Genomic DNA, 10,535 nt, shown 5'->3' with positions numbered 1-10,535 from the left:
CGATATCACATTCGATTACGGATGCGAGAATGGAAGGAACGGGCGGCTATTTGTGTCAATGTGATAAAATTCCTCGAAATTATCAGAGAAAGCGGAAATTGTGGTCGTTCCGGAATGTTTGTTATTGCACCGCGGTTGATGGGAAATTCTAATATTTTAAACAGAGCAGATCAGAGTTTGGTTGGTGTATAATTACAAGCTGCAACAGTCCTGTCCACCAAGGTCCTTTTGGTTGGTGATCATTAGAATCTTTCCTGTATTACCCCTTATTTAATCTTGGCATAACTGCATTTAAATTGCTCAAACACGTGTTGAACTTGTAGATTTGCTATTTTTAAGGAACGATAAGAGACTGAACAACATACACAGAAAAACGAAACAAATCTTCATCATTGGTGTTGCTTCATGAAAAAGATCTTAACCCAAATGATATTCTCACAAAAATGTGTCTGTAATCCAAGAGTAGAATTTATTCTAAATAATTTATATATGAAATTATAATTTCGAAATGGTTTTGGAATGTCGCCACCATAACTGAAAATTGCTGTAATTCACCCGAACTTGATTCAAGCGTCGATGCAAAGAGCTGTCTCTTTCCGCCCAACAAGCCGGTTGGCAAAATGTGAACGAAACAGCAATATATAAACAATCGCATGAACGCCCCGACGCGCGGATGAACACGGATGAACGGAAAAAGCGAGCCGCTGATTGGCTGGAGCGTTGTTCGAAATCATCATGTTCGAATCTAGTTTCCACGCTCTTCCCCTGCCCCCGCCCGGTGAACCAATAACCAACACATATTCACATACGTAGCATTAATTTCCTCAAAAACTAAAAACGATGGAAAAATCTTAACTTCGACAAAGTTGTGTGTTTTGAAAAGACCTTTCATTTGAGGGGTCACATGCGAAAATCGGTTAGGCGATCATGAAATTATCAACAAATTTGTTACTCCGGCTTAAAAATACCACTTGCAATTGATGTACTTGCCCGGCAAGCGTAGCTTCTCGCTCGAAGCTCGAAGCTTCATCCGTTTAGTTCAACTGCGAAAGCTGACCAGTTCGGTTCGATTTAGCTTGGCGCGCGGAGGACGAAGAAATTTCTCATGCATCAGAGAGCAGTTAGGGGAGAAACACCGGTTCAAATAAATTACGCAAAATTGGCTAGAAAAAAGTTATTAAAGTAAGTTAAAAAAGTAAAGTATACCGGCGCATATGGTAACAAGTAGCACGTGAAAAAAATAGTTTTGGTGCAATACTTGCTTAGTGTACCCTCAAAAAGGAAAGCCAGTGAACCGAACGGAGTCTACAAGGTACTCCATACTGTGAAGTTTAGTACTTTGAAGGTTTGAAAAATCATCTGTTAAAGCAAAATTACTTGCCACGCGGGGAAAGTGTACACATATGGAAGTGTCGGAAGTGAAAGAATAAGCGTGTTCCAGTGTTCTTTGCCATCGAGCAAAAGTGAACCACCGTTGCGTGCGAGATAATCAACTTCCCGGAGGCCGGGAACGACGACGGCGAGACTACTCCTCACAAGCAGTGTGCGAGTGCGTAAAGCACCGGAAAGTGTCGACGCCCCGCCAAGCGGACTACTGCGACAAAGTTGGTGACTGCTTCCCTGGTCCTGCCTTATGTTGATAACCACAATCATTGTGGCACCACAGCGTTACCGCCCTGAATGCTTTGTGTTTAGAAGAAGAATAGAATAAAAAGAGTGGAGGAGACTTGAATCGGAACGCTGATCATCAAAAACCCAGCAGTTTGTGCCCGACGCAGCAGTCAACTTCTCCAAAGCATTTTGGACCGGCTTCCTTTGATTTGTCGCTTGCGGCTTCAGCGTACTCTGCGAAATCGCGGAGGCCTACTTGAATCAACAAGTGGTTTTTTTGCTCATGCGATTCACGCAGTAGACCGTGCCTGAGATCCAGAAGTTAAAGGCACCTCTCCAGATCTATTGGCAAGAATTTGTAGTTCGCCGAGAAATTGATTCCTTTGGTGGAATTCGCAGCGTGAAGTCTTGCGTGCTGCAAAGTCTGGACTCGAGCCAGTTTCACTATCGCGCCGGAAGCCTTTGGCGATCCATTCCTCAACCGCGCATCTTTTCGCCTTTCGTGTGCTCTTGTATGCCGGCTTCAGATATTGGGACGCGCGTGCTTGCCGATGCAGAAGAAACAGGTGGTGAGAAGCTGTGGAATGAGGAAAAAAGCGCAACATAATTAGAGCTAATTAGCGCGGTGGAAACCTATTATAAAAAAAAAACCCGTCGAGTAGGTTAGAACGCCCCACTGAGATTTTGCGAAGTTTGCTGGATTGATACCCCCAAAAAAAGTGTTCAACCTAAGTGGTGTGAGAGTGCTATAAGAACGAAGAACTGAACTTAACGAAAAGCTCCATCGCTCCCCCGCCCCCCGTGGCGTCTTGGAAAGTTTCGCGCGACGGATCAGCGACTTCTCCCCATCCACAACCGGAACCGGAATCGCTCGCCGAACTTGACCAAAACGGGCAAGACGTTGGTCCTCCATCCTCCTTCCTCACAGCGCCAAGAAAGGCCATCGTCCACGGCCCGTTACTCCCACACACTAACACGACAGTAAAAGTGCCCACTCCTCACCCTTCTTCAGCCCAACTTCCGACGGAAGAAAGCGTGCGTGTTTGTTTGATTTGTTTGTGTGTTTGTGTTGTGAAGGTTGTGCTTCGTATGTGTGTTTAGTGCGCTGGTATGTGTACCGAAGTACGTGAACCGGTCAGTAGCAACAACGGTGCGTTGATGAATTGGTGGTTCTGATCGATCTACATATCCCCCGGTTGGTGTTAAAGTGTTAGTTGCGTTTGTGAAACCGTTTATCCTTATCGAAGGATCTCGGGCGACTTCGCCTAGTATTTGACACGCCTCTGGTGCCGGAGTACGGAAAGTCAGAATCCAAGTGTGCAATCTAACCTAACTGAAGCGCTCGAAGCTCGCAACGCCAGCCGTGCACCGAGAAAGGGTGCCAAGGTGCTCCACGCCCGCAGAAGTAGTAGTAGTTCTAGGAAAACGCTGGTGATAGTGCGGGTGCAGCGCAGTGGTAGGCGATAACACAGGCCCGGACGCCTGGCTGGGTGGGTCGCAGGAAGCAGTTGTAGTGCAGCACAACCGTACCGGATCCGGTGTTTTGCGTTCGATCGCAACCGGATCGTAACCACTAACGGCCGTCAAGCTGGATTACCTAAACGCAATGGATTTCGACGACGGGGACCTGAAGGACATCTGGGACACCGATCTCGATGCGGTAAGTGTTTGTCCCGAAAAGGGACATCTGAAATGGATACCGGGTCGCCGGTGAGGCTGTAAACTAACCATAGGAACCTCACGTCTGGGTGTCAGATTATAGTGGAGAGATGTCTTTAGCCATGGCTCTAGGTGGAATCGGTAGAATCAGATGGTTCTTTAAATCTTCGTGATTTTGTATAATGATCCTTATTACTTTAATTCCAAGTCCACGATCTTTCTCCTTTGAATTACATAAATGTCCAAACGAACAGGTTGGATATCCAGATAATGATCCTCAGATAAAGAACTCCACGATATTGCCAGAAGATCTAGCATTGACTTGTCATTTAACGCTCTACAAGACTTACTTAGCAGTAGAATATTTTTGAAGTGCCAATCTTTTGGTATATTTATAGCATGTACTCGCTTTTTAACACTCCTCCACGAACCTGTTAAGTACGCGAGACAGAACGGCTCTAAAACTGGGTAATGGTACTTCCATCCATTCCGTTTTTTGCGGCGGAACAGCCAATTTTTCTCGAGGGCGTTCGGGCGTTCGGCCTGTGTCTGCATCAGTTCCGCCGGCGCATGGTTTCGAGATTAGAATAGAACCACGGACTGCAGGAGCGGGTCCGATGCCGGCCTGCTTGGTATGCGCACCACGGATGGACGCATAAAACAATATTTGCCTCCGGGTCCGGCGGCCCGAGCGCTGCACATAGCCTGGGCCGGGAGAGTTGGTAAAGTAATTGAAACATGTGCAGCAGCGTCAAGTGCGATGACGACTACGACGACGACCAGGGGGAGACTATGAGACCGACGATACGGGGCAGTTGAGGAAGCTGAACACATTGCGACCAGACTGTGAGGGATCATAAACCGTCGAGGCCGCCGGAACGAAGTGAGAACATGTGTTGTACGATTTATGCTCTTCAAGACGGACCGCTTTATTCACTCCGCAGTTCAGTCTTTCTTCTTCTTCTTCGCCGCCCCCCAATCCAGCCCACCCACTGAACTAGGTCAGACTTACATGCCGTACGTCCGGACGTATTTGGCCTGAAAGCCAGGAGTTGAGTACTGGGTGTTCGGAAAACCCCCTTAGGAGCTGGATTGATTTGGGACTTTCGATCGAAACTAATCAATTTTGGACATTTCTCGGGCTTTAGCGGGTTTTTCTTTTCTCCTTTAGCCATGCCCCCCTACCCTTCCCCCTCCCCATTTCCTTTTCGTTCCCTTCCTTACGCACCCCCAAAGTCGCAAGTCGAACAGTTGAAGTGAAAGTAAAATCGTGTGACCCCATCGTGTGTCCAATAGTTCGGCCTCCCCCCCACCCCATCCCCGCATCGGTGTGCAATTATCGACGAGCCCTTGTGGAATGCTTTCGGTGCCTCCTTCCCCCCCTCCTCTCTCCCGTCCAACCTCTTGTTGCGCCAACCTTTTGGGGGGGAAGTCGGAAAAGGAAACGGAACCGCAATAAGCCTGGAGGCACGACACGGCGGCCAATCGATTGTCCACCGGCGCACACAATCGCACGTGTTCGGGTGTATGGAGACGATAGAATGGAGCACCGGTGGCTTCCGGTGCGCCCGTTCCACCCACCCACCCACCCACCATCCGAGTTTCGTTAGATATAAATCGATTAGGCAATAGGCGCTTTCCCAGCGGTCACCCATTTGTTTTTTTCCTTCTTTCAACTCCCCCCCCCCCCCTCCCGTTCCCCATCCGCGCACTTTGGAACTGCGGTATTCATTCCGATTGCCGGCCGGTTTACCCCTCCCCCTACCCACCACACGCTTCTCTTCCCAACAGAGAGCTGCAGCCAACCAACCGTTACTGATTGCACTTGCAACAGGCGCTCGCGCCCTACACACACACACACGCATGCTCGTCGTGATGGCCGCTGGCGTTAGTTTTTCCGCCTGTAATGCTCAAAAAAATAATACAACGAGTGAAACAGAACTCCAACATAGAGAGGGAGAGAAAGAGAAATAGAAGGGAAAAGCGAAAGAGTGTGCTGGCGTTGGATTAATCTCCTCTCGGTCATCGTAAAAAAAACAGCGCCCCCCACTTTTCCCTTTGCCCCGGTTGCCCGCGAGCGCCTTGCAGCTAGCTACAATAGAAATCATGGCCCCCTCACCTTACCCCAGCGCCCCCACACCAGTGTTGGCCACCCACAAAATTGGGCGACTGTCAATGGAAAAACATCACTGAAATGCCACCATTTTTTTTTCATCAATGTCTTTATGTGTGGTCGAGTGTGTGTGTGTGGTTGAATGCATGGCCCTTTTTTTGTTTCCTATGTGCAACATCCCGAACCAGCTGGAACTCTCATTATATGCTCGATGGGTTGATGGGTGTTTGTCCGAGACTCGTACGCAATTGCTCTCCATGGACGTAATTTTCCTCCTGCGTTCTTTCCGGAGTTGGGAAGCAATACCTTCCTATTCCACCCTCGACAGGTAACGCAAGGATCAACCGGCAGTCGGCCAAATTACTTACCGACCGAACCTCTTTTCCGGACTCCAGACGTCTAGCCGCGAGGCAATGAGCCGGGAGCCTTTACCCCTTTCGCCGTTGGCGTCATTAAGAGCGCGATCCTCGTCCCGACGACGTTCATCCCAGGCATCGATTTGTACCTTCCCAACATCGGCCTTCGGCGAGGGAGTGGTCGATCGCCTGTCACATTCCTTCCGATATCCAATATCCAGTTGGAGCGTTGTGTTACACCCTCTTTCACCTTGTAATCGCAGCCATTCAGTTTGATCTACGGCGTGTGTTATTGTTGTTGTTATGACAAGCAAGTCCCAAAGACGCAGACAAAACAATTGCTGTGAAGGTGTCGAAGCGATTACGGGCGAGCGCTCCATGTCAAATTCCACTCTAATTTGCTACATCACAATTTAATTGACTTTTGATTAGTACAACACGGGACACACACACACACACCATTAGCAGCCTTGTTGGACACATTTCTCTCTCGCTAATGCTTTCAATTAGTCTGCCCTTCGGTGTGCTGAGTTGAGCTGTCCCCTTTCCCCCCATCAGCACACGATACGTTACACGGTATGTAACCTGCGTAGGATTGGTTTTCATCTGTGAATGTTTTGTAACGAAACCCTTTTTTATGATCGTCATTATCATGAGTTGAGTAGTAGAATGTTGTGGTTTGCTAGCAGGGTGTTTTAAAAGTATTCTTTCATATTTATTTCATGACCAACATGGTGTGCCGTTTGACTTCCTACCTAGAACCTTACCCTAGTTTCCGACCAATGTGATGTACTGGAATTCAAAGGACTGACATAAATATTGATTATGGTGAGGTTTACCAGGTATATTCAAAACAGTCAAGCGGCTTTTCGGCCATAAAGCCTCTTTTGTGGCACAGGTGTGCTGTAGATGTAACACTCCAGACTGCCTGCCCTGCGCTATGATTAATGTATGTCGAGCCACCGAACCTCCGAACCGCTTGCGCCATTATCAGTTTATGTTTGATACGTGACGCTCAATACGTGCGTAATCGCATAATAATCGGGACGATCATTTAAACCCTCTACCACCGGCCTTTTCCCATCCGGTCTCCTCCTCCCCGTCACGCCAGCAATGTGCAGCAGCGAGTGGACAATCTTATCGAGCAACCGTTTAGCTAAGCTCTCCTCCAGCCGCTTATCGGGACTGAAGAAGGAAAACTCTCGCAATCTGTGTGGTGTGGGGCCTGAAGATGGCGGATTAGTAAAATATGGCAGTTTGGTATTTTGTTCCGCTTTTCATTTTTTCTTCACACCACAGCATGGTGTTGGCGTAAGTGCGTATCACATCCGGGACATGCCACCGATAAGTGTAACCCGGTGTCTCGAAGAGTTTTGGGAGGGAGAACGCACTCATTGAGGGTTTTTTTCCTCCGATGACTAATTGATAACGGAGCACTTGTCAAGGTGATTTTAATTTTAGACGTCAGTTTGATGGCGGGAAAACCCCCTCTGTAGGGAGGCTAAATACAAACAAAAGAGGAGTGTCGCTGGATATTGCGGTCATCTTGTGCATAGGAGCTGGAGTCAAGCATAGTCAGATGATATTTCGCCAAGTTTGTCTGTGATGTCTCGTCGCATAGAGCTTAGTGCATAATTTACGGTATGACCCAGATTAGAGGTGTCTGCAGATTAAAAATACTGAGAAGAACTAAGGCGTGGATATCGGCCTCCGCGAGCAGGAGAGAGATAGAGGGACACCCCGAAGTCATCAAAGTCAGCAGGAGATAGGACCTTCGCTTGACCAAATTAACGCAGACGCGAGTGTAAACAAACAATTCGCGGTATTTCCGCTCGAGGCTCCATAGCGGGTCGAGCCTGTCGCTCGCAGTGTAAGTTGTTGCATGCATGAAGTGGAGCGTTCAACAACGTTCCCGTGAATGCCTGCCTGCGTACTGATAAGAATCCCCCGTACGCCCCTGTTTAAACTATTTCTTGTCGCCGCCGCCGCCAGCACCCGAGGGCCTATCGGATGGCGTCTTGACGCAATATCCCTCGTCCAGCTAATGGACATTGCTCGTTGTTTTTTTCCCTCCACCAGTCGTTGTCGTTCCGGGGCGCCCCCGCTAGTGGTTCGCGAAGAACTTGGTCTCAAATTGAAAACAATCTACTGATGAGCATGTGATCATTGGGGGTTGCAATAGCTCTGTACAATTAGTTGTTTACGACTCACCAGTGAGTTCCCTCCAGGGGAGGGGAGATTCTGGGAATCCCTCGAGGACTTCCGACTCCCTGGGTGACTGGGTGGTAGCCGAGGTGGTCAGTTCGACGGAGAACATGGTCGCTGAATTCCTTGGAATACTTCATTTGTTTTGAGTTGTACTCCAGCGCTAGCCTGCGGGGCTTTCTTGGGCCGAGCTGCGCTTGCGCTGACCTTTTGAGCGCACGAAGGTTAGATGTTGCCTTCTGGTCAGATACCGGTATGTAGTCTGTTGACCAACATCAGCAGTACAACTTGAAGCAGGTTTTGATATGTGCGGCTCGATAAGACGATAACGGTGCACCGGTGAACACTTTAAGCTCTTGGCGGCGAGGGTGCTACCATCTGGTGTTGATAATGAGTGCCTGGAGAGAGATGTCCGCTTGAGGTTCCACTGATGGACTGTAGGGAACTTTAAAGTCCCACGTGTTGCCAATCAAAGTATTTAAGTGCGCGGGAAGTGACGCCTGTTGTTCGGATACTTTCCCCTCTAAAGTGTGCCGTCGATTGTGCCAGGTGTCGATGTGTCGATAAACTGGACGTTACCCCAACTACCAAACGCTTCCAAATGGAGTCGGCCTGGTCAGTCGGTGAATTATGATGGCTGCAGTTTGAGGCTGAGCCCCTTTTTTTCCTAGAAACAACATTTATTAGGGTAATTTGGAGGCGAAGAACAAGCATTCCAGATAAGCGGGTTCCAGGTTCCCCCGGGCCGTGGGTCAACCTGGTGGCGCCTCCCCGGGTTTTCCCCTTTCATTGATTCACCCTCCTCGATTGATAATCGCTCTCGTACGCTCTCGCTATCGCTGGCCATGGACCTACCGGGACCTGTTTTGTTGTTCCCCTTGGCCACCTCTCGCTGCTCTCACTTGCACGACATAATTGATCGTCGTTTCGACTTCGAAAGCGGCGTAGTACCACCGTCGACGACCGGGGGCCCTGGCAGCGGTTTTTGGCTTATCGCAGGTGCGCTGAGATTCGGCCTCGGGCACATTCGTTTCGGAGCTCATAATCAATTATTCGCTAATCTAGTGGGCCACAACTGCACGACTACAGCGTAATATACCCCGTTCTCCACCCGCTTCCCGGGCCGATCGTTTCGGAACGAGATTAGTCTCGAAACCTCTGCCTCAATCCTCAGAATAGCGCGCCTAGCGTCGCTCCCCGGTCCGTGTTGCTGGCGATGGAATAGAAAGGGAAAGTGTTGAACGTTTATCAACCTGGGCGGTGCTGTGGGTTGGTGTGAGTCCCGTTTTGGCGGCCGAACGACCTTGACGCCTGGGACGGCGGGTTGCTGTCCTTTCCGTTCGAGGTGCGGCAACCGTTTTGCGTAGGTCGATGATAATCGTCATCCCGACCGGGCGTGCCGGATTCGCGCGATCGGAAGATGGAAAGCCCCGTACGAAACCAGCTGGCCGACTCGAAGTTGAGAAGGGTCTTCTAATCTGGTTCCTTGTATTGCCGAACCCATGGATCGGCTGTGTGCGTCTTTCAGGTTATCGTTGAGTTACGCTTGAAGTGTTACGGGAGATTTTTGAAGAGGGAAATTCATAGCGAAGCTCTCCAATACTTCAACGGAAGTCTTAAGCCTGATCGACCAAATTTCCAATGGTTAGTTGGTAAAACCCGCAGGAATGAATAAGAGTTGTGAAATGGGATTCAGACCCGAGTTTGAGCCTAATTCTGTATCATAAATATTCATTCTAGACTACTGAAAAATATGGACTTAATCTCACCATCGAGTTCTTTGGTTCATTGTAGGCTTTCAGGTATGAGAGTTTGGAAATCTAGATCCGGTTTACAATTATAAAGCAATTTTGGACCTGTTGATATATCACACAGATAACACCAATTATGCGCTAGAGTATCTCCCCTTAATGCACAAGGGTTGACGTCCCATTCCTCTCCTATGCTTCATGCAACAGGTGCACAAGCTCACGTGCCTAGAGTACGAATAGTCTGCGATGTTCAAACGCAACGAAGACAAGTTCTCTTCACTTGCATTCAATAGAGCGTGACCGTGACGGGAGAAGAGAGGCTGCTGCGAAACAATGTTGGCGAGAAGTCGAGAAGTCAAGTGGCCAACCAATTCCGCGGTTCGCCGCAGTTAGCCGCATGGTTTGCTGGAGCGGGCCGCACATTAGACGTGAGTGCCCATTGTGGTATGACCACCGTGGGGGGAACACCGTTATACAAGGCAGCATTAGTAGATAAATAAACGCCGAAGATAGATGTGATGTGATGATGGGTGAGGAATGTATTCCCTGTTGGTCTTGGTCACTCCAGGCCGGTTGACGGGGAGGAGGTACCACTCTGTGCCACAGACGAATAAGCCGGTTGGGTACGTCTGGGACGCGATAAAAACTCGCGCACTCTTCGACATCCCACCACTCGATCTCTCCGGACTAAGTCCTAAAATGTAGTCAGAGGCACGCTGCAGCCCTGGTCCATAGAAATGGACAGTCAGTCTGATGGTGTGGAAGTACATCCAGAGGACGCCGGTCCGTCAAAAAGGGAGAAAAGAAAATAACAAACTCTACAACGAGAGTGCGATAGAA

At 49.0% G+C, this 10,535-nt stretch overlaps 1 protein-coding gene across 1 annotated transcript in view; it reads left to right on the top strand.

The window, feature by feature from the left end:
- Positions 1–3,217: 3,217 nt before the first annotated feature.
- Positions 3,218–10,535, top strand: part of LOC131267965 (cyclic AMP response element-binding protein A) — a 111,984-nt gene continuing 104,666 nt past the window's right edge. The window contains exon 1 of the mRNA XM_058270788.1: positions 3,218–3,271. Within this exon, the coding sequence (XP_058126771.1) occupies positions 3,218–3,271 (54 nt within the window). The remainder of the gene's footprint in view (positions 3,272–10,535) is intronic.

This window comes from Anopheles coustani, chromosome 3 (assembly GCF_943734705.1).
Source record: "Anopheles coustani chromosome 3, idAnoCousDA_361_x.2, whole genome shotgun sequence".
Lineage (NCBI taxonomy): Eukaryota > Metazoa > Arthropoda > Insecta > Diptera > Culicidae > Anopheles > Anopheles coustani.
The sequence above is the reverse complement of the archived record's forward strand: the minus strand, read 5'-3'. Positions and strand labels throughout refer to the sequence as shown.